Source organism: Fusarium poae, chromosome 2, assembly GCF_019609905.1.
Source record: "Fusarium poae strain DAOMC 252244 chromosome 2, whole genome shotgun sequence".
NCBI lineage: Eukaryota > Fungi > Ascomycota > Sordariomycetes > Hypocreales > Nectriaceae > Fusarium > Fusarium poae.
In genome coordinates this window covers 2,716,671-2,739,660 of record NC_058400.1, presented here as the reverse complement: position 1 = coordinate 2,739,660, position 22,990 = coordinate 2,716,671, and the positions used below count along the sequence as shown (strand labels likewise).

Here is a 22,990-nt window from a genome sequence, read left to right as displayed (position 1 = left end):
ACGGCGCGTAAAGAAAGGGAATTAAAGTATGTGGGAGGCGAAAGTCCAGTCTATAAGTTGCAAGGGTGAGTAAAAGAGGCGTCCGCCAGCGGGAGTGGATGGGTTTTGTGGAAGCGTAGAGGTACAGTACAGACTGCACATGCAACAGGTCACGTAGTAGGTGGCTTCCCCCTCACTTCATTGCCTTTTCTCTAGAAGGCGAAACGAAATGTAGCCAAGGGCCGAACTTGAGTTCGGCTTGTGAATCAGGGCGTGGTCTTACCGCTGAGATCATGAATGAGACGATGTGGTTCTAAACAGCCAGCCACGGATCTGATCTGGCATCAAGGCTGAAAGTTCAGTATAGGATTTGGACTCTATCCATCCATTCATATTGTATGCCACTGTATGTACAAGATCTTCAGAAGAGTCCATACCGGAATACCAACACCAGCACTGCAGACAGGGTTCTGTATACCCAAGAACAGACTCTAGCCATCATGTTCATTCATACAAGACCCGGCAGCCCGGACACGGGGCCTGGAGAGACAAAAACCACCAGATTCGCCTTCAGTGACATGCTCACTAAGGACGACAACCAACAAAGCGGGGAGTGCAAAGATGTTGAGGACCTTCTCTCGAGGATGACGATCCAACTATCGGCTTGTAACTTTACATTGACCCCCTAAGGGAATCTGGACTCGAGTCCAACTCTCTGTGTTGCACTATTGAGGTTTGATCGTCTCATCAACATAGCACTACTGTAACTTGATGTATTTCGTTCTCAATGATTAACATGAACCGCCGTTCACTTACCTTGGCTTTTTTCAGCCTATACACTCCCAAGGAGCCCTCTCGTCCACATGCCTGAGTTGAGGATGAGGTCAGGTTATGGGTGTGCCTCAGTCGACCCGCACATAGACGGAATTTGACATATAAAAGACATAATTTTCGCTTGAACCACATAGTAAACCGTCACATCTCCACCTCTGCATCCTTTCTGACTAGGCAGCAGGTGTTCTCGAGCTGAACTTCGTAGGTTCTCAGCAGACGCTTCTTCGTCGCCGATCCGTATACTCCATGTTATCTTGATAATTTTGCAACAGGGTGAGTACGACCCCCATTTTATGCCCCTCGCGTATTTCCGATTGGTTTACGCATCAGCTGCCGTTCTTCCCAAACATATATGGCAATCTGCATATGTGATGAGGGACAGTAACTCACTTGTAGCTGATCCATCTTGCAGCGAGCTTCATGCTTATGACGGCTAGGAGTAACCAAAAAAAGTTGTCTGGTCAATCAAGCGACTTCTATTTTGATGCTACTTTAAGTGCATGACTTGGCTCAGCCTTGATCTTATTGTGTTCCTACCTTACTCTTGGTAACGTCACTACCTTTAACTCCGGAACTTCTCTCCATTATCCTGATATGATTTATATCTAATTTACATATATTATCATCGGAACAACCGACAGATATCGCCATGTCGTCTTCAATCGGTCCAAATTCCCGGTCGATTCCGAGCGCTGCCGTCTGCAGCCTCCCGCCAAGTTCTATATCAAGTTCAGAAGCTAGACCAGATCATAAGGCCCATGCAGTCTGCCGAGAATTTATTGCCCGCACGCTGTGCTCCGTCTTCAGGGAAACAAATGTGCCGCTCTTGTGCATCGCAGAAGCTGAGCAATGACGACGAGTAGCTGTGTAACACAACGGTCGAGTCCACGGGAAGAGGCATCCAAGAGGGGGTGTAGATCTTCCAGGCAACATGCTATGAGGCCACTGTGAAAAGAAACCAATTGTGTTGTTCAAGGGTATTTGTGCTGCCTACCTTGCTTCATAAGTACAGTTCGGCTGTCGACCTGAGTATCGACAAGTACATGCATTGTGTGACCGCCACCAAATTATGCCATGAGGCCGGACCACAATATTAAGGAATAAGTATGCTGTTTATTGAAATTTGGCTGATGGTATTGCAACTCATCACTAGATTTATTGCACGAGTGTATATTCATCGTACAATTGGATACGTTCATGGGATGAGAAGGTATATGGGATGAAGGCAAATTTCAACTCAGACTACCTTGAAAGTACCTACTGTTATAAACCATGGTCTAAATATAAACATTCCTATTTGTACTCCATATAGACACATATGGAAGTTAATGGTAAGCATCCCTTAGGTTATACAACAGCTTTAACACAAACCTGACTGGTATTACCTCCTTGCCTAGGTAATTTTGCTATCTGCTTCATGTGTCCCTTGATGCTCTATAAGCCAGGGAGAACTTTATGGGACCTATTGATAGATCTTGGGTCTTATAACATCTCTGACTCTTTCCAATGTTGTGGTGATTTGCCGTGTGGAGGGGAATGTTGAGTTCCGATTAAACCTCTGTAGCATTGTTGATATTTGGCGACCTTGACGAGCAGCGAGCGGCAGCTAACATGGCGTTTGTATAGTAACTCATATGCTATATGACATCCTCATTAGTATCTGTGAGTATATAAGTGATGGCTCCATGTTCTGTGTCATTACTAGGCAGCATGGAACACTTACACTTGTTCATCACGGGTGCCGGAGTTATTCACCATTCGTTCTGTTGGAAGCTACTTCGCAGTCTTAGTGTCGTATGTTACTGTACAATTAGAATTCCTGTAGATATATGGAAGTGGCCGGAATCTTGAGCTGCCAGTTTGATCGAGGTTTCATGGGTAGTTACAGGATGGTCACGGATTCCAACTTCCGAGTTAATATCCCATCCGTTGTATAAATTGCTTCTTAACCAGACCAGGAAAATAAGCATATATTAGCCTTCTAAAGTTTCGCGTCGTAATGGGGCGTCGATGAAACCGATCGGGTTCTGTACGGTTCACCTGTGCCAGGAATTCATGAGTGAAGGCATTCCCATGAGGCATACGCCGTGCTGGAATGTGGGCTGGGATCTGACTTTTTGGTGGCATGTTCTGCTGATAATTACCTCGATATAAACTTACCAAATATACAAAGATGATGAATCCTCCTGGTTTATTTTGTGATGTATTTTATTTGGACACGAGTATGTCGAGCATCTATCTGTTTGCTGTTTGTTGTCAAAACGGTCTGTGGAGTAATATGTACTGGTACTTCTACCGCACGGGCTGCTTACACGGATACCCGTGGATTCGACCTAACGGAGACCCCACTCATAGAGTGGGCGGCAAAATTCTGGGACAAGGGCAAAATTCTGGGACAGCCGGATACCCCGCCCTGTCGGAACTTCATTAGAATCACCCGCCAAATCCAATGAATTCCAATACACACATACGTATAATTCAGTCGACTCTCATTTATGAAGCTGCCTTTTTGATCTAGCCGATAAAATGCCGTATCCGTATCGCGTCAACGATGCTGTACGAGCCGCCCGGGAGGTCCTTGTATCACAAAACCGCCCCAAGCGTAACGGAAGAAAGCCTATCACTATAAGGGATGCCGCCGTCAAGCATCACACCTCCAAGAGCGCTGTAGGGAGGCATCTTCGATCGCTGAAGCTCGCTGGAAAGCCGGCTTTTAGTGATACAAGCGTTGGAAGGCCAAGGAATCTCGATGAAAGTGAGGAGCGCGCGGTCGTTGCATACGTTATGTGGCTCGAGAGATGTGGATTTCCTGCAAATCAGTCAGTTATTGAAGCAGCCGCAAACGAGTTGAGGGCATCACGAACTCCTCCATTGCACCCAGTTGGAGAAGGATGGTATAAACGCTTTCTTGAGGATAATCCGCAGCTACAGAAGAAGAAGTTAGTACGGGCATTTGATCGTGAGAGAGCAGAATTCGAAGCACGCGAAGTTCAGGAGGTTGAGGATTTCTATACTAACCTTGCTGATGTTGTGCAGAGAAGAGATATCGGGCCATCTCAGATCCTGAACGCCGATGAATGCGGCATACGAATAGGCGTTGTGCGTGAGCGGCTTGAGGTGGTCATCGTGAGGAAAAAACGCAACACAAAACACGAGATTGTTGCTTTTTCGAACCGCGAGTCGGCTACGATGATCGGGGCTGTAAATGCTGAAGGATGTGAGTATTCTCTTGATTCTGCAGTTTATTCTAATAGTACTTAATAGATACTATCCCTCCGTTTATGATCTTCAAATCGTGGCCAACAGAAGGGTGGGATGTTAATGATTTGGATAAGAATATTCGCTTTGCACGCTCTGAGACCGGCTTTTCTAATGCAGAAATCTCAATGGATTGGATTCGTCATTTCAACCTGCATTCCTTCTCAGCAACAGCAAAGGCAAGAGCTCTTGGTATAAACTTTACTGATTGGTACGGCTGTGATGAGTTTATGAGAGATATCGATAATCCTGATTTCATTTGGGAAAGGCCTTACTTTGAGCGGCCTGAGAAGGAAAAGATTTGGCGACTTCTTGTTATCGATGGCTTTACAGGCAAGACTTCCTTGGAATTTATGAAATATTGCCTGCGCTTTGATATCGAGATCTTCGTGCTTCCGCCTCACTCAACGCATCTCACACAGCCGCTTGATGTAGGAGTCTTTCAGCTTCTCAAGCTTGCACATCAGAAGGCACTTCGCAAGCACATCCGCGAGGGATTTCTGAACTTCAAGCGCTCGGATCTTGTTGCTCGCTTGCAGAAGATCATCGATGAAAGCTTCACAAAGCACAATATCATTAACGGGTTTGAGAGAAGTGGAATATTTCCTCCTGACGGCACAGAAGTCATACAAAAGCTAAAGGAAAAGCAGAAGTCTATCCTCTCTCAAGCCTCCCCTGCAATCCAATCCCTACTTCCCCAAGAATCACGATTCCGAGATGCTCGGGAGATTTCTCGTCACATCAGGCACAACTATCGTGAACGATTCAGCTCGCCTACTCGCGAGGCATACAGCACTATTGACGACGTTCTCAACGAAGCAATAGTACTAAATTCCTTTGCCGAAAGTCATATCAAGAACCGCCTTGACCGCATTTCCGCTGCAAATAGTCGAAAGATGCGTAGAAGAAGAGTTCATCCCACCGGCCTCTACGTGAACAGCACAACGGTGCAGCAGATAGAAGAGCAAGTTGCCACTACAACGCAAAAGAGCAAGCAGAAGAGCTTCGCCGGCAACATCGCACTTGGAGGCAACTGCAGAAAGAAGAGGATGATCGCCTGAAAATCGAGTGGAAGAAGCAACACAAATACGATATCAATAACAACGGGAAGCCGATTCATATTAGCTTCAAGCGGTGGAAGGAGTGGAAGAACAAGGATATACAGGATGATGTTATTACTATTGCTCCGGCATCACGAGAAGCTTCGCCTGCAACGCCTGGGAACGGATTTTACTATGATACGAGCGGTTCCTCTGCTCAGCAGCGTTTCTACGAGCGCCTTCGTGGTGCAACAGCTGCTGGTGTTTATCGCAGCCCGTTGCAAGATATGCCTGCACTTCCTTCGAGCGATGGAGTTGAATTTAAACTCAGCAACACACAAGAAGATGGGTTACTTGAAAACCTCGTCACAGGAGAATCAGATGACTCCGATTTCAATGAGGAAGTCATCGAGGTAGTTCGATCTTACGCAAGAAGAGCCCAACCTTCCTCCTCTCCCTCCTCCGCCTGTTGAATTTGAAAGGAATTTCTCCTCCACATATCACAGAATCATGGATACGCTTCGCCCGCGAAATACACAGTAAATTATATCGTCGGCACTTTCCCTGTTGGGAGGGAGGCCGGGCAGGTAAGTCACAAGACCTTATGCCGAAGGAAGCAAGTCTGACGGTTCCTCAGTAATCACATCAACTTTCGGCCGCAACACAGCGAGAAATATACATCGCATAATAAAATGCTCTTGGATATAGCTTTAAATCAATCCAATACTATCATTTTAGCAATCTCTATTTAATTCGGACCAAAAGTGACGAAGACTGAATGAAAATACCAATCTTTTGCACCTATTTACACCTATTTGGCTGTCCCAGAATTTTGCCCTTGTCCCAGAATTTTGCCGCCCACTCTATGAGTGGGGTCTCCGTTAGGTCGAATCCACGGGTAGCCCCAGACCGTGTTTGAGTAGGAAACTCTCTCAAAACACCTACTAACTATACCTTAATTGCTTTTCCCAGCGGCCGTTAAAACGTTGCATTACTTAATCCTCAAGAGCTTCGTATTTGAATGTGCCGGTTTCCGCTGTTCTTTCTTAGTACCTTTCACTCTGTGCAACCCCTCCAATATTCTCTGTCCTTCACTACCTCTTCTGGATCTCTGGTTCACCAAGCCTACATCGACGCTCCTGTATCCGCCAAATCACGATTTCGGTTGCCCGTCTGGTCGTATAATACGCGCGCCCGTATCGAACATAATCCGTATCAACTACCACCACCAATATGAACTTTCCAAGACACGGCGGTATGGACATGGGCGGCGACTCGTCTGGCTCCTCCTCGCACTCTGACTCTCACAGTTCGAGCAACATGATGACAATGGTCTTCCAAACCGAAACCCGCACACCTCTCTACGCAAATGCCTGGACACCAAACAACGCCGGCGCCTATGCAGGGACATGCATCTTTCTTGCTGTCCTTGCCATCATTGCACGAGTCCTTGTTGCTTTGAAGGCCGTCCAAGAAGCCCGCTGGCTTGACCGCGAAGCTGCACGCCGCTACGTCGCTGTCAATGGCAAAATTCCTCTATCGGAACAGATAGCCTCTAGCCCGGACGCACGCCGCATGACCCTCACGGAGAACGGAGTTGAGGAGACGGTTGTCGTTGTTGAGAGGAAGAGAGCTGCGGCAAGACCATGGCGTTTCAGCGTTGACCCTATTCGCGCATGTCTTGATACTGTGATTGTCGGTATTGGGTATCTACTGTATGTCCATCTATCTATCTATCCCTGTCTGATTTGCATAGTCTTTTTTTTTTTTTTTTTTTTTTTTTGCTTCAGTGCTAATTCGCTTTCGCAGTATGCTGGCTGTCATGACAATGAATGTCGGCTACTTTCTTTCAGTGCTTGCTGGTGTCTTTGTCGGCAGCCTAGCAGTTGGCCGATACACGTCAGGAGTTGAGCATTAAATATACCCACATCAGTTCTTCCACACAATTACTGGAATTCGAAATATGGTATTACGAGCGATGTTTATTTGGCGTTTGAGGGTTTGGTTGTCATTATACATGAAATCATCTAGGTCATACGTTATCACATTGGCGTCTACTCATCGAATAGAGGGTATTTAATGGGTCTAGGTCATTGATTTATCATCGCCGTGATTTCCTTTGTCATCTTTCTTTGCGTAGGTAGGTTAGTAGGTACTAATTCGATGATTCTGATGAGATTCGAGGTTCAGGCAGATACCATTTTTCTCAAGTAGCGATACCTACCTACCTAGCGGGGTCTGGCATGAAAACCTTCTCAAACCTGCTCACTTGCGCGAATGTCCAGGCTATGCCAAAATGGTATTAGCGATGTTGTCAGCATAAGATATCTATCTATCTATACCTAGGCACCTTCCTTGTCGATCAGCATATGTAGATGGAACTTACCAAGGTACTGTACCTCATTAGTAACCCTCTATCTACTAACTACCTACTAACCTACTAGGTAAGGTAATTCTATGCCTTAGTACCTTATCAATATGTTTCTGACAGGACGTCGCCATTGCTTAATGATTTTAGTGCACAGCTTAGTAGCTGGCGGTCTTATCACAACGCATTGGATTGTAAAGCTTTCAACACTGTCATATTGCCTTCGACAACAGGACACATCAAATTTCTATTACTCCTTCTGGCTTTCTTCAGCTATCAGCAGGTCTTTCTGTGTGTGTTGCGTGTGTCAATGGGACCCTCTTCTGTTCTGTCTAGTCTATCGTCTCCTATACCCTCTGATGTTAAAACGAAGCCCAAATGTGAGTAAAGCCTAACAACAGCTGAAGAGTTTATTCGAATTCCTCAAAATAATCAAGTCTATATTGTGTTGTTTCTTCTGTCGCTGCCTTAGAGGTTGGTAATTGGCGAAAACGGCCTATACAAAATGTGCAAGTGTTAGTGCTGGCAGTACGAGAGTATGAAGACAATGTGAGCAGCTATGACTCTGGACGCTTCTGAGCGGTTTACAACGGCGTATAGCAGCAGTAATAAAGATGATATCCCATTTAAACCATACTTTGCATGTCCTGCTTGTGGTGGTGCCATGGCCAGATCCAAAGGTTGCTAAGGTTGAGACTTCGGCAAAGTGTCAAGATTATGCATATTGACAGATCTAAATGGGGACTCAAAATACGGAGCCGCTACTGCCCAGGAAATGTGAACATCTTGCACTCCTTTCCTTCCATATTTCACATCATCAAGACAAAAGTGGTGAGCTCTCCTCAACGACAAACTCCGCTACCAACAAAGACTCAATAAGGATACAAACATTGAAGTGAATGCGAGAGGTATTCAGGGCAACATTAGAATATAATTTACTTCTTAGCATTGACGGATTCATCCATGGGATCGAGTGTCAAGTTGCTTCTACTATATGCACTTGACATTGTTAGTATGCACAGTGGACTACATATATTGGGCAATAACGGTGAACCGACAGCTTTGGATAGTCGGTCAAAACGTACCAGTGGATCGTCCTTTGAGTGATACTGATCAGCAGAATAGTCGGGGCTTTTGAAAGATCATCATGTTATCACGTTGTAGCCGCCGTTTAGGGATCGGCGAGTGGGTGGCTTAGAAGCAACAATAAACCTACAACTTCACTGCGAATCTACTACCTGGCTGCGTCAGCATTGACATATCCTACCATTAACTAACAATATTTGAGCTTAACAACAGCTTGTCCAAAATCATAGTCACGTTTGCACCTCATTCTCATCCCAACTAAACCCACCTGATCCCTCATCCCCACCTCACCTCCAAAGAAGGAAAAGGCCGACCCCAAACCCCTTCGGTCGTAGGTGATGTGCTCACTTTTCTCTAACCAGACGTCATCTCGTCTCGATCCATCCACGTACAAATTACGTGCAGGAGGAATAAGAAAATAAATTATGACAAAAACAGTAAAGCCTCTCCGCCCACAGTCAGGCACAGATGATTTCCCCTCTCCACGAAACCTCCCAATCATGAGCGACCAAGTCACCTAATGCGGTAAGAGATCCATCGCGATACGCGTTCACAACATGAGCTTTCCTTCTTTCTGTTCTAGTCGCGAAAGAGAACCCTGAAGTTTTAAAAGAACATCGCAATTGACGTCGGTAGTGCCGATTTGTAGTTTAAAAAATTTCCTTATTTGGCAGCCAAGCAAAGTCGATTAAAGTGACCCAACTTGCATTTTGGCTGCTTAAAACTCTGGGGTATTTTACAAGTGGAATAGCCGCCTTGGGCAGGTCCGTCGTCAACTAAGAACTCCGCGAACGATGTTATTGCGTTCGTCGTGCCAGACTAGTTCCTGATTTACACTCATGATCGCTTCCAAGATTTACAAAAGATCATTAATGTTGATCTGCAGAACCGGCACGTACACTACGCAACAGTCATGCGAATAAAACATCCAGGTATCGAAACCTCTCGTGTAGAAGCATCCTTTTGTCTCTTTATGGCCCATGATAGACGTCAAATCTGCATAAGGTTCCCATTCCATAATGTTCGTGCCTTCATCCCATCCATTTCAGTGCCATCCCAAACACTCTGCAGTAATTCACAAGCCAGAATCGCGCCCCTTATACTCTTCAGTGACAACATGTGTATGCTCAAACATGCCTGAACCACGTGCGAACGCCCTACGAGGATATGTCCGCTGCCACAAAGTCTTTGGCCGCAAGAAACAATGATATGTAAGGCGAGCCGCAACAGGCTTCCCCAACGTGGGCTGTATGCCGGTGGTTTCAAGCCTGAAGCGTGGAGCTGTCTGGGCCACCAAGAACAAGCACTATAGCCCACAAGCACACCGCTACCAGATGCTATTATTATAATCCAGTGAAGCGTCTCGTCAGACTTCGCTGTGGCTTAAAAGCCATGTAAATTGGAGATAAAAGAAAAATCAAAGAGAAAATGCAGGTGGCAAATCAACACCAACCAACGCCTTTTCACCAGGTCCTCATAGAACAATTCTCATGCCTAGGAGGGGCGTGCAAGGTCGAGAGGCAATGTCTCGAAAAAGCATTAAGCGCCGGGTATCAGTGACCAAAGACCATCTTTGGAGTCGAGCGTCATTACGACTGGTGGTGGCTGTTGGCGGGCATACCTGGCTGAGGAGGTATGCCGGAGCCGTAAGCCTGATTTCGTTGCACGTAGCTTTGGTAAGCCAAAGCTTGCTGGGGATCCATGGGCATGTTGGGCATATAGTTGTTGGGCGGCATGTGAGGGTTCTGGGGCATACCAGGTCGGCTGCCCTGGGGAGGAAGGTGTTGGTTTGGGGGCTCTTCGGGAGACTCGACTTGGTCGCCGCCGTCAACACCGTTCTCGTTGCCTGGGGTGGGCTCGGGTGCATTAAGGCATGCCTGATAAGAGTCAGTATATATTGCACAGTACATCTGGGGTTTCTAAATCGCAAAACGCGACACGAATAAGAAAGCAGCCGTCGCGTACCTGAATCAAGTTCTTGCCTTCAGACTTGGTCACAAGAGGCTGAAGCTTAGGTGTGGTAAAGGTATAGACGAGACCAGTTTCGGACACGACAAGAAGTAACACCTGAGTGCCTGTAAGAACAGAAAGCTCGTAAGCCTAGGGAGTAAGCAACGTTAGTGATCTGTGCATTGAACGATGGTCTGCGACGAGCATAAGTGAATTGACGCGGAAGCTTGAAGAGCTCGATTTGGACGCGACAGAGGAGTTAAGACGCCATAATCTGTTTCGCGCAGGCTGTTCGTGCTCAAATCACGTCGGCAATTGCGCGTGGTTGGTTTGATGCGCATTGTGCCGTGATTTGCGGTATCTCGGTCGTTGCAGCGACTTCTTTCTTTATTGGGTTGGGAGAACATCAAAGTGCAAACATACCTTCTTCATGATTCCAGCCTTACGCTTGGAGAATGTAATATGGCGGCGAGACTTGTCGCTGATGAACTTGATCTCAATCTTGCGACGCTCACGGCTGCCCTTCTCATCATCATCGTCGTCGTCGTCGCCAGCTGAAGGACGCTGGCGCTTGATACCGCGAGACTCTGTGGCGTTGCCATTGCCAACGTTCTGCTCATCGAGCTCGGTAGGAGAGGTTTGGTCGTGCTGATCTGTGATGTCGGCCATGGCGTCTGAGAGTTGATAATCGTCTCAAATGGGCTTGGATTGAATTATCTCAAAAAAGGAAGAGCTCTTGTTTGTATTACCACGAACAACCGCGACAGAAAGAACAAAAAAAGAGTGGTGGAGATACTGCTTTGAGCGTGGTGCCGATGGATCTATACTGTATCTGGAGTGGGAGCGGAGAGAAAATGGAGGGAGCTGCGGTGCTCTGCGTTTATTGTCGCAGAAACCTGGTTGGGTATTGCTCTTGCTTGTTTGCTGCTTCGAGTCTGGTCTGGGTGTGTCTGGGTTCAGGTCGGGGGGGCCTTTCCTTTTTCTGAGTGCGGGCTGTGGAGAACGTGGGTGGCGCGGACGGGAAAGAAGCGAGGCCAGGCGAGGCAAGTGCAAGTGCGCGTGTTCTAAGGGTCAGTGTGAGAGTGCAGGGGGCAGGAGCAGAATGACAGGGGAGAGATTGCTGTATGCAGACGAAGACGAGGGAATTTACCTTAAGCAAAAGGTTCCCCAACGTTGATTGGCAGAGCTAAATGCAACCGCTGGACACCGCATGCAACTGACGAGGCGCTTGGCCGGAAGCGGAGATGACAGGGTGTGGGGCGGGTTCAAAAGCTTACAGCGACAAGAGTCTAGCCAGGCTAAAAGTCCCAGCAGCTGCCAGGGTTCAAGCCGATGGGGGAACATGGAGCGGGGGAATCTGAGCAGATGGGCCTTCATTTCGTTCACTGTGTGAGTTTGTGCTAGCGACGTGTGGACAGGGGATGATAAATTACAGATACAGATAAAACAACAAGGTATGTATTCCAGTTTTTAGCTACATATATCCGACAGTGCATCGCTACTGCCCGGGATGGTGGGGGCAAGACTTGCTGTGCTTTGCTGAATTACGAGGGCTCTGCAACGTCTCAGCAGGTAGCAAGCTTTCTGGGTGCTGTAGCGGGACGGCGTGCAGTCTCCACGAGCGGAATGGGTACAAGATGAGAGCAAGGTGGAAGGGATGTGAGGTCCAGCCTTGACCAACCACAGTCTTCAAATTAGCCTGTTCGTTGCTGAGTTAGGGAGTCACGATTGAATTGTCTGGTGGGTTGCTACGTGCAGCGCGCCATTGCTGGTGCGACTAGGATTGCATGAGTGGACTGTGGCACGCGTATGGTGAATATTGATGAGAGCATGCGTGAGAATTTACATGGGCTCTTCCACTTGGAGCCCAAAGTGTCGGCGAATGCAAGTGTTTTTCCTGAGAGACCTGAATTGTTGGAATGAGGTTGGCGAACAAACATGTCTGTCATACAATGGCTGATATGTTTGTCACCTGTGCATCATCTTGACCAAAAGTCGATGATACCGTGTCATTGGAACAAATGTAAACAACGAAGTATACAGTGGGTAATCTAGATGAGCTATCGCTATTTGAGACTCCTTGTCTTTGCCTTTTTTTTTTCGCTTGCGCGCATTTGCCCTTTTCGTTTGGATTGAGAATCGACAATTGGCTCATAGCCGCCCGTCGAATCTGGGGAGAGCAACCGTGATCACCAACGTCATCAAGATCCGACGATGAAACGAGGATAGTGATGTTGTAGCCGTCCTGCACACGGACTATCCTGTGGACAATGGAAAGATCGTCGTGCCCTGGCAGAAATCCTCGCTGATGTTGTTGATTTCGTCAATCGACGCATTCATCACTGATCGAATGGAGCCATTTGCAAACCGCTGTTATCAGCAGGGTTCTTCCGTTTCGATCTTGCTTGGTCAACGAATTTAACTGTCCATCCGTCATCTCGACCAAATTCGCACCGGCCAACCTCCGTGCCAGGCAGAAGAATCTCAGGTTGATGACAATAAAACAGCAGGGTGGACGTCAGTGATGACATACAGCACAACTTGTACCTAGTAGTGTCTTGTTTCGGCTTCTCAACCGTTGCCCAAAGTGTTCTGTTCAAGCGGAGCGTGGGAACGACGACCGTTACAGCTTGTGCAAGGACATTCATTATTGACTTGCCTTTCTGGGATGGCATTTCGACCTTTACTGGAGTCTCAACTGCAATCTTGACACAAAGCTTCAACAACGTACATAGTGGACAGAGAGAGGTCTGTCTGGCTTGCTGTGGAGACAGAGGTCCGCGACTCGGCCCATCAGGTAGAACACTCCACTGTTACTAGGAGTAATCCTCTCCGGTCATCCATCTTTCAAGCGAGTGACACAGTGTTGCCCTACCGCAAAGAGTGCCGATGCACGTACCTCTCTACACTTCGCGGAAAGATCCTGTCGACCTCACGCGTTGACATTGCTTCAGAGGAAAAGGCCTCGGCCTTATCCAGGATATCCCAAGCCGTTGAACGCGGTGGGCCATTCTGCGCCGCACGCATGCTCCCGCGTGACGAACCATACAACAGCTGCAAGCGCGGAAGGCTTTCGCACTTTGTACTCGCGTAAGCTATGCAATTTAGAAAGGGTCTTGCTTGACTAGAGGTAGTATTCCTGAAGTTCCTTAACCAAAATGTCCGGTGCTGGAAATACGAAAACATCAAGGCTTGTCCCTGATGTTTGTTTCCTATTCAGCCGCCAACCTCCAGTTTGCAATCAAATCTCGACTAGTGCAGATCTGTCGCACAGTGTACCCCGTCCTCACAATCCTGGGGACCAAACTGAACACGAACAGCACGAATTGTTGGACTTCGATGGACACATGGTGCTACTCCCCTGTAGCGCGTGCGTCTGCACAAGGCCTCGACCTGTCGCATCATCCACTTTAGTGAGTGGGGCTATCTAATCAGTACTGGGATTAATTGATCATGATGAGAACGCTCAATGGTATATTAAGTACGTGCTTCACCAAGCACTCGTAATAGCAGATGTTGTCAAGAATCGACGACACTTATCCTATCTCAAATGCACAATGTCTCTTTCTTTCCCATTGGCATACATCAACGAGCTTGAGAGGCAAAGACGAGCTATGGGTGTCTGTGTGCGTATCGCATATTGATGAGGCAGATGGGGATCTCAGGATGGACGGCCCTAATTCCTCGGCTCTGAACCCCTGGCTGCCAGGGATACTTGCAGAGTCGCAGTGCCACTGATCGAGACCATTAGCATTGTAGTCCTTACTCAACCCCATCTGCAAATATGCCTCACAGTTTAAAAGACGTGATTGGCGGGAAGCCTCGAAAACAGTCTCTAAATCTCAATTTCTAATACTAGTCTTGCTGGAATAGCTAATGCGCTTGCACGAAACTACCGTCAGGATGGTGGGGCCGAGTCTAGCAAGAGGTTGAGGACGCCTAGAAGCATTCATGTCATCCATCCCATTATTCCCTGGTTGAAGGAGGGTACAGAGACTGTGGAGTAATTGTGCCAAACAAATTAACGGCTTGTTATTACTTGTTGGCCATGAAGGGGAAATCCTGAAAACATCACAGAAATGGCCCGGGGATTGGTGGACGAAGTCCTCGGCTCCGTCGGAGGGTGGCGGGAACGGCTTCAGGGTTTGTTTGTTCCGTGATAAGGGGCGACATTTAGGCCGGAACCGTGCTCGACATGACGAGATGCTGTAACTCGAGTCGAGTCGCGCTGAGCTCGGATTCGGCAAGATGGCAACAGTACTGCACAAACAAATGTTGATTGATCGTTCTTCAGGCTCATCCCAGTATCAGCATCTCACATGTCAGACAAATTCGAGTCCAGCCTCGCATTTAAGGCTGGGGACACATATGGAACCAGCAAGGCTTCATTCTGCAGTGGGAAAGGTGCAGCAAAGCAACTCTCGAATAGCCATGAACCCAATGTCCGAGATGGGACTTCCAGCGAGCCCTGCAGGCTGAGTCTCCGGCGACTCAGGCGCACGGTCTCGAGATACAGTACGACAGGCGGGGAAGCTCATGCCTCGGAGCTACCCAGCCATCCATGCAAATGACAACGGCGAGTAGCAATTAGCCCAGGTCAAAGCTTGCTGGCTAGTAAGCTAAGGTTCTGAACGGCCCCTCCATCATAAGAGACCACGCTTAGCTAAAATAGGAAGCTCACCAAGAATGGCACAGTGTCAGCGTGGAGTTTGTCTTTCTCGCGTTAACAATATTATACGTACTCTGTATCTTGAGCACGATTGCACCATACCAAGTGTGAACATGAATCAAGCAATGAGTTGAACGGATTCGTGTAGACGTTGGAGTTGAATCATGCCAAAAATGAATGCATGGATCTCGCTTGACGAAAAGCTCATTGCTGATTTTGCCGAAGCCAATATTACCTGGGTACCTACCTAGGTAGGTAGTATTTTACGGTGCTTATCGGGGTATTATCTTAACGAGCTATTAAGACAGCATCGTTAGTTGCATAGTCCTCCGATGTGGAGACTACCTACCTACCATGTAGGTAGGTATAGACGCTTGGGCCTCCTCACAGTCACAAAGCAGAATTTATCAAAGGAAATCGATAGTTACGTTCCCTCCCTCCTTTCGAAATCTGTTTGACTCACCTACTATGTCTCCATTCTCACGTGCAGTATGACAGCATCAGGTATCCCTCTTTTTTTTTTGTCTTTAGAAATGCCTTGATCCTCACAGTCGCTCACTACACGACCAAACCAAAGAGTGAGATCGTTCGATCGCTCACATCTAGAGGATCTATGACAGCATAGCATCCTGGATACCCTCCATTACTAAAACTCGATGTCACCCAGTAGTAACGTAATGGTTCGCCTGATTAACTCTGACGTTGAAGCTGCAGGGCGAGTAAAAGTCAGAGTGCTCTCATGACATGTCTTCTGCACGTAATCGAAGATGAAGCAGGTTATCGGATCTTGCTGTGTTGTAGAGAGGGCCCGGGGACATAACATTAGCATGAGAGAAAACGAATAGTGAAGCGAGTCCCTGGGAAGTAGCAAGTTGCCGTCAGAGCAACGGTCGATGGATGTATGGCAATGATATGGCTTTATATCAATTTTCTATCAAATTGATATGTGGCTCATTGTCAACCAACCAGTATGACAACACCATCCCCCAAGGGGTTGGCTTTCTATCACCATGGTTAACAGAATTAAGCTCGTCTGATCTAGCGGCAAGCTAGGGTTTGCACCCGCACATTGTATGTAACAGTGAAGGCATCCCTCAGTGAACCTTTCCTCAAATCCCCTAGCCTCAGGGAGTTGAGCCTCCCTCTTCAACTACCGAAATGACTGATTGACCGTTGTATATCCGTAGAGATGGATCATGTAGAATTCCACGACCTGGGCTAGGGCAGCGTCGAAACGTGCCAGTGATTTGAGACGTCGCAGATCTTGTGAAAAGAAACAAAGTCACGCCATAAATCATCCGAGAATTATAACTTGGGCGTCTGCTGCCACGAGTTTTCTTGCAATTCTACTCCTTTCAAGTGGTTCTGCCATGAACTTGAGCCACGCTCGCCACCTGTTGCCGAGTCTCAAGTTTCTTGGCTCCAACGGCCAGTGTCCCGAAGAGGGTATTCAACCACGGATCTCGGGTCTCTGATTGGCCACCGCCCCAACAAGGGGCCACAGCACAAGGGGACCGTTGACTTTGGCCGCTCAAAAACCACCTCCTGAAACGTCAATTGGTAGAGAATTTGTCCGTTATCAGCTGTTTTCCGAGACGTTTGGGTTGACGTCCAGTTTCATGGTACGGTCTCGGTTTGGTTTGGTTTTTGCTCTTTCTTCGTGACTCTTTGGCAAAGGGGTGGTCTGTTTCTCTTGTTTGGTACAGCTTTCTCATAGTGGTTATTCGTCATCTTTTGATCTTCAACTCTCTTTAATACTATACGACTTTCTCTTTGGCCGGATCTTCTTTCCGTGCTCGCTTCGGCGTTAACCAGTCCTCTCTTTCTTTGAACATATTCGTTGAGCACTTCTCAAGGGTTGATCTCTTGGGGCCGCTCCCTTCATTCATTCATTCATTTCCATCTCTCAACGAGATCTCAATATCCCAGACGCTGGCCGTCTAGAAACAGCACCTCCCAGTAATACGACTTGGAGTGCTTTCAGTACAACACTGAAAAAGAAAAAAAAAAGAAAATACACATCGATTCTTCGCTACCGATTTCATTTACTCGTAATTATCGCATATCAAACACGGCATCGTCAACATGGTCGACAAAATCTTTCTCACGACGGTCTGCGCCGATATTCTCTTTCTAGCATCGGGTGTGATGGAGTTGGTTTTCTCGCTGGTCGTAAAGAGCCAAATGAACGACATGGCAACCGATGGAGAGTCTATCACGAGGAATCTGTTGTATCAGAGGTTCCCTTTGACTGCGGGTATCGTCAATGCCATATTTATTCTCGTCACTTTCGCCGCAACCTTGCCAGGACTCGTCATGCCCGCTCGCAGTTTTCTCAAGGTTTCAGGATACATGGTGACGGTGTGCTCGATATTCACCATGTGTGTGGCTGTATTTCTCTGGGTCATGACGTTAAGGATGAAGGAGCAGTTTTTCGACATCTACGTTGATCAGGAGCCGGAAGTGCAGAGCCTGATCCAAAACTCTGTACGTCGTCTCACCAGGAAGCCACAGAATGATACCATGTACTGACTCGCGATTCGCAGTTTCAATGCTGCGGTTACAACAACAGCACATCGCCCGCCTTTGTCATGGACTCAACATGTACCAGCCCTGCTAGTTCAGCTCTATTACGCGGGTGTGCCACGTCCATCTCCAGTTTTGCCAATCTGCATATCGATGGTATCTTTACTGTCCTCTTTGGTCTTGTTGGTAAGTTCTTAAACTACTCCTGGTCTCAAATGCAATATCTGACTTTCTCCATAGGCATCGACGCTATCTTTGTTCTATGCATTGCTTGTCTACTCAAGGACCGCAAGGAGCGTGAGCGTTACCGACATATCGACGAAAAGTCAGGCTACCGACAGATCTAAGACAAAGCACGGCACAGCTTCACCATTGACTGGTGTGCTGAGTTGTGACAATCTTAGAGAACTCATTAACTTGCCCATTTTCTATACCTCTACGCTCACATGTAACGAATACAAGCGATTGATTTATAATTTTAATAATTCATTATTTCGTTAAGGATGTGGATTCGATATGCTTTGTTCATTATACAGAACTTCAGATCGTATCAACATCCTGAATTCAAGATTTTTTGGCATTGGCCATGTGGCAAGCGGTTATCTATCTATTCTGTGACATTTTACACGATCGACAATGCCATCAAATGACTCCAAATGTTGTCAAGCCTCCACTGTTGTTCTTCTCTCGTCGAATCTCGACCTCTTCGAGTTCAAGGCCTTCGCCCTCTTCCATGATTCTCTCCCGGTGCCAAGGTCCAACAAACATGCCCTGGGGATCAGCATCACTGCGCACTGCTCGGAAGGCCTCCAAGCTTTTGCCGTAGAATGCTTCGATTTCGGCCCGTGACGTTTCGAAATTTTTAGCCCAGTGAGGTCGACCTCCAAGATCCTTCATCAGCCACTCAAATCCCTCGTAGTATCGTTCGTGGCATGGGGGATCCATCAGGTAGGGCCGGTAGAGCGTTGCGTTGAGGTACAGGGTCGGCCCATCATCAACAGTGATGTCAAGGTACGGTCGTACGTTGGATGTGAGCGAGGTGTCGCTTACACGGACCTCGACAGGTGCGTGTACGTAGAGTCCATCGGCAGAGAAGGGGATGTTGTGAGGGACGTAATCAGGGTCGTTGGGTGTCAAGTGGTTGATCCATGAGCTGAGACGTCTAAGAGCTTCCGGTCCCTTGTGAAGAGGAATGGCCCACTCGTTGACAAACTGAGAATATAGGCAGTTCATGAGTAGAGCCTTGCCACTGGGCTGAACAGCAGATGAGGTAGTGCCATTGCGGAAGCCGTACTGCATCCCAAAGACAAACCACTCGACCCAGGGCAAGATTCGTGGAACATACTGTGCGAGATACAGTAGGTTGTGGTATACATAGTAACCGATTGAGCCATCGTAGCCACTTTGAGGGGGGTCACGAAGTTCCTCTTCGGTCTTTTCGGCGTTCCAGATGACCGCACGTCTTGTGTAAGGAAACCACCAGACCCTAACGAATTCACTTTGTGTCCAAAGATCACCGTTCCAAGACTTTAACATCTTGTAATCTGTGTCCACGCTTTGCTGCCACCTCAGAGTGAAAGACGGAACTGCTTGGAAAGTGACTTCTGTGATGATACCAACAGCACCAAGAGAAAGGAGAGCAGCCCTGAAAAGGTCTGTCTTTGTATCTTTAGAACAAGATACATTTTTTCCATTGGCCAGTGTCACCTTGAGAGAGATGATATTCTCGGACATGAGGCCGTGACGCAAACTGCTACCATGGGTACCTGTGGAAATAGCACCGCTAATAGACTGCTCGTTGATGCTTCCAAGGTTGGGCATTGTGAGTCCGTGTTTCTCAAGCTCTCCACAAAGAGCATATAGCCTTATTCCCCCTTCCATAGCAACGACGCCAGTCTGTCTGTTGACTGAGATGATCTTGTTGAAGTTGTCCAGATTGATAAGCCAGCTGGATGTGCAAGTGATATTGGAAGGCGAGTGGCCACACCCAGTCGTCACTAGACGCCGGCGACATTTCCTTGCCAGATTCACAATCTTTTCGATTTCGGCCAGAGATTCTGGCTGGATAAATAGTTCTGGGAGGGACGAAAATGTGCGCGCCCAGGTGTGGTGAACATGTTGTGGCCGTGCGCGGAATGGCACGCCGTCGTCCAGCTTTTCCAACTCCGAGGCCACAAGAGGATCCATTGCAAGGTGTAAATCACGAACGATCACGAGTTGACTTTGGGGAAAGAAGATCAAGAAAGTGGCAGGATTAAGCTAGTATATCAAAAAGACGAGTGAAATATAATTGCTTGATGCCGAAGTGGGCGTAGTCACATCGAAGTTTCCGGCGGGTGAGTGGGTCAGTATCGGAGTCACAAAGTTGAGCCTCGCTGTTTTGGCAAAACCCATTTGCATGGGGGTTTTAATGAGTGAGTATTAACCACCTCTGTAGGTAGCGATGCAAGAAACTGTGTGCATCACAGGAACGAAATCCGGAGGGACCGAAGCAACCCATTTTGCAGAGTGGTGTAGGTCGTTGGCGGCATGAAGCGGAATAGGATCACAATCGAGAAATTAAATAAAATTAATGGCCGATCGCAGGTCCCTGGATTGTTCTGACAGGGTGCTGTTGATCGAACATTCAGCTTTGATTGGTCGCACATGCAGCATTCTAGACGTCTAGTCGTCAACGATATTTATCGGATCAGGCCGAGACGATAATGCTTTCTTAACGATTGCAGGGATAATCGGTGGTGTCATTAGGTCTCAAGCCACCGTCATTTGAACGTTCAGAGCGACCTACCCTACGACAATGTTGAAACTTTTTTTTTGGTCATTAGTTTGTATGTGATGGAAGACGGCCAAGAATCTCAACGTGCTAGAGAGTAAGGGAAACAATATTTTTAGGCTTTGAAAACCATGCCAAGCCACGAGATCTTGCGTATACATGTATGGACTGTGACCAACTCACTAACAAACCTGATGATTGAAAAAGATAAAACCCTCAACGTCTAGCGGTTGCCGAATCGCGTTATGAATGAACGAAAGCAAATAAAGAAATCAAAAGCAAATAGACAGTTGGTCAATACGAGGAGACTTTCTTGTGGAGGTTCTTCGCTTTTTTCTAATGATACCACTTGATGTGTTATTCTCTTAACGTTTTTGTGATAAGTGAGTGTAGGGTGGAAGCGACCTGAGATTGAATACTGCGACAGCAAGTAACTTGATAATCACGTTCCTGGTGGTCAGATTAACTACCTGCCCAAACCATGATAGTTGATATGCTTGTTTCATCACTTATGCTATTATCAGTCAAGTTCTTTGCCTCTTCGAGCAAGTCTAAGCTGTGTATATCGGTATTAAAATAGCTGTATATCGTCTTCTCGAAGGTATCTTTTCTATATGGTGGCACGGCGAAGCTCAGTGCTTGCTTCACCGTCAACATCCCTCTTCTTCTCATCCACTAATCCTTCGTCAAACATCTCCGCCCATCTGGCTGCCAGAGACACCATATCCCAATCATCCAATCGTGATATATCGCCTCTCTCTCTCAACTCGGCGGCCACGGATGTTACGAGCTTGCCTTCAAGGCCACATGGAACGAAACGAGCCCAAGGGTTTACATTTTCAGGCCCTTCCACAGGAACATCTATATTCACGGCGATACCAAGTGCCGTGACGTGTCGCCGATGATGGACGCCCATAGCCGCTATCTTGCGCTCCGGTTGACCAGCAGAGGTGTAGACCCAAACTCCAGGCTCATCCCGTGTTGTGTACGTTTTTAACCCGAATGTATCGGCGAGGAGGCGACGCGTAGTAGCCTCAAGATGACTCGCATAGGACATGACCGAGTAGTGGGAAAACAATGGCGAATGCATATCTAACACAGGCCAGAGCACAAGTTGCCCCGGGCCGTGGTATGTCGTTAAACCGCCACGACTGGTTTGCCTAACATCAGGAGTAAAGGTCCGCTCCGGGACGGGGCTACGTCGGTTGGGGAGAGTGACAGAAAGGGGCGCCTGAAAACGGGACGTCTGGGCCGGAGTCAGAGGCGGTTGACGACGCCCCAGGGTAAGAGTTGGTGTAGGCTCAAAAGAAACAAGATGAGGACGAGGTACTTGGCCCCTTTGCTCTTCATCAGTCAAACCCTTCCATCGGAGAAACCGAGAGCGTAGGTCCTCCTGAGCAGCGTGGGCAGCGTCATAAGAGACAAAAGTATCAGATCCTGTTTCCGTGAGATGTTGATGAGCAATAAGCTTGAGAGAGGTTTGGCCAACAGCACGTGTAGATGACCATCGACCGGACGTTGGCCCGGCCCCGGAGCGGAACAGGGTGGATAGAATGCCGGAAGACGGAACGGCATTGAGCCGCATACTGGGCGACATTCTATATCCTGGCGTCCAGGCAACCAGACAAGCCTGGAACGAGCCGGTGGAAGCACGAGCACTTTAGAAATGACGATGAGTTGGTTGGTCGATGGGATCCAAGCAAGCGTGGGTAGTGATAGTCAGGATCACACGGGGACAGCCTATCCAATGCGTCACGACCAACAAAAGACAATGGTTGTTAGCAAAAGTGAGTTTCTGCTCCTGGACGATCCCGTGGGGCTAAAGGGAGACGGTTGACGGTGACGTCGGTCAATCAGGGCCGAAGATTAACGGAGGCAGCCCGAGAGTCAATTTACAGTCGTGGACTCTGCCGTCTCTGGGACGCATGTGAATATGAAGCGGCTCTTTAATCCCTATCAAATTGATGGTGTTTCGATAATGAACCGAAATTTTTGTTGTTGTGCTACAGGCGTTACAGTTTCACAAGTGGCTCAGCATTGATGTGGTAAAAGCTTGCAAAATTCCTCATGTACAACAGCTGTCAAGTGATGGTGACTAGTAGAGTATGTAACATCGGCTCACTAGGTACCTACCACTTACTGCGCGATGGCACAACAAAGTACACGGTGCTAGCTGAAACTAATTCAACCAAGACACAGATCGAGAGAACCGAGAGCTGAAATGCGAAAAATGCCCACCAAACAAGCGATGGCTATGTAACAAGCAATGGAAGTTACTTGGAAAGTTCCGTCAAGAGCAAGTCTGCGGCAAAGACCCTGTCTCAACAGCACATCACAGCGCGAAACAACGCAGCATTGTGGACTTACAAACCCATTACATAGCTAAAAGACTGAGGAGGACCCATGGTTGGCGAGTCTTGGCTGATCGTAGTGTTGTCGCCCCATTCATCATCGACAATCACTTCCTTTTCACGAGGATCGCTGTCGCATCATTCATTTTTGTGTCT

At 47.6% G+C, this 22,990-nt stretch overlaps 6 protein-coding genes across 6 annotated transcripts; 2 read left to right on the top strand and 4 right to left on the bottom strand.

The window, feature by feature from the left end:
- Window positions 1-6,344: 6,344 nt before the first annotated feature.
- FPOAC1_004825 (uncharacterized protein) lies at window positions 6,345-7,029 on the top strand (the record flags this gene model as incomplete). The annotated part of the gene is made up of 2 exons (XM_044849363.1): window positions 6,345-6,826; window positions 6,921-7,029. The coding sequence occupies 2 exons, from the start codon at window positions 6,345-6,347 to the stop codon at window positions 7,027-7,029; spliced, it is 591 nt and encodes a 196-aa protein (XP_044708073.1).
- A 3,125-nt stretch (window positions 7,030-10,154) lies between these two features.
- FPOAC1_004824 (uncharacterized protein) lies at window positions 10,155-11,184 on the bottom strand (the record flags this gene model as incomplete). The annotated part of the gene is made up of 3 exons (XM_044849362.1): window positions 10,155-10,442; window positions 10,531-10,665; window positions 10,939-11,184. The coding sequence occupies 3 exons, from the start codon at window positions 11,182-11,184 to the stop codon at window positions 10,155-10,157; spliced, it is 669 nt and encodes a 222-aa protein (XP_044708072.1).
- Window positions 11,185-12,854: 1,670 nt separating this feature from the next.
- On the bottom strand, window positions 12,855-14,291 carry FPOAC1_004823 (uncharacterized protein; the record flags this gene model as incomplete). Its single annotated transcript, XM_044849361.1, has 2 exons — window positions 12,855-13,325; window positions 14,100-14,291. 2 exons carry the CDS (start codon window positions 14,289-14,291, stop codon window positions 12,855-12,857), a joined length of 663 nt encoding a protein of 220 aa, XP_044708071.1.
- Window positions 14,292-17,269: 2,978 nt separating this feature from the next.
- Window positions 17,270-18,057, top strand: FPOAC1_004822 (uncharacterized protein; the record flags this gene model as incomplete). Its single annotated transcript, XM_044849360.1, has 3 exons — window positions 17,270-17,671; window positions 17,731-17,896; window positions 17,951-18,057. 3 exons carry the CDS (start codon window positions 17,270-17,272, stop codon window positions 18,055-18,057), a joined length of 675 nt encoding a protein of 224 aa, XP_044708070.1.
- Window positions 18,058-18,352: 295 nt separating this feature from the next.
- FPOAC1_004821 (uncharacterized protein) lies at window positions 18,353-19,897 on the bottom strand (the record flags this gene model as incomplete). The annotated part of the gene is made up of 1 exon (XM_044849359.1): window positions 18,353-19,897. The coding sequence occupies one exon, from the start codon at window positions 19,895-19,897 to the stop codon at window positions 18,353-18,355; it is 1,545 nt and encodes a 514-aa protein (XP_044708069.1).
- A 1,196-nt stretch (window positions 19,898-21,093) lies between these two features.
- On the bottom strand, window positions 21,094-22,068 carry FPOAC1_004820 (uncharacterized protein; the record flags this gene model as incomplete). The annotated part of the gene is made up of 1 exon (XM_044849358.1): window positions 21,094-22,068. The coding sequence occupies one exon, from the start codon at window positions 22,066-22,068 to the stop codon at window positions 21,094-21,096; it is 975 nt and encodes a 324-aa protein (XP_044708068.1).
- Between the last annotated feature and the right edge of the window lie 922 nt (window positions 22,069-22,990).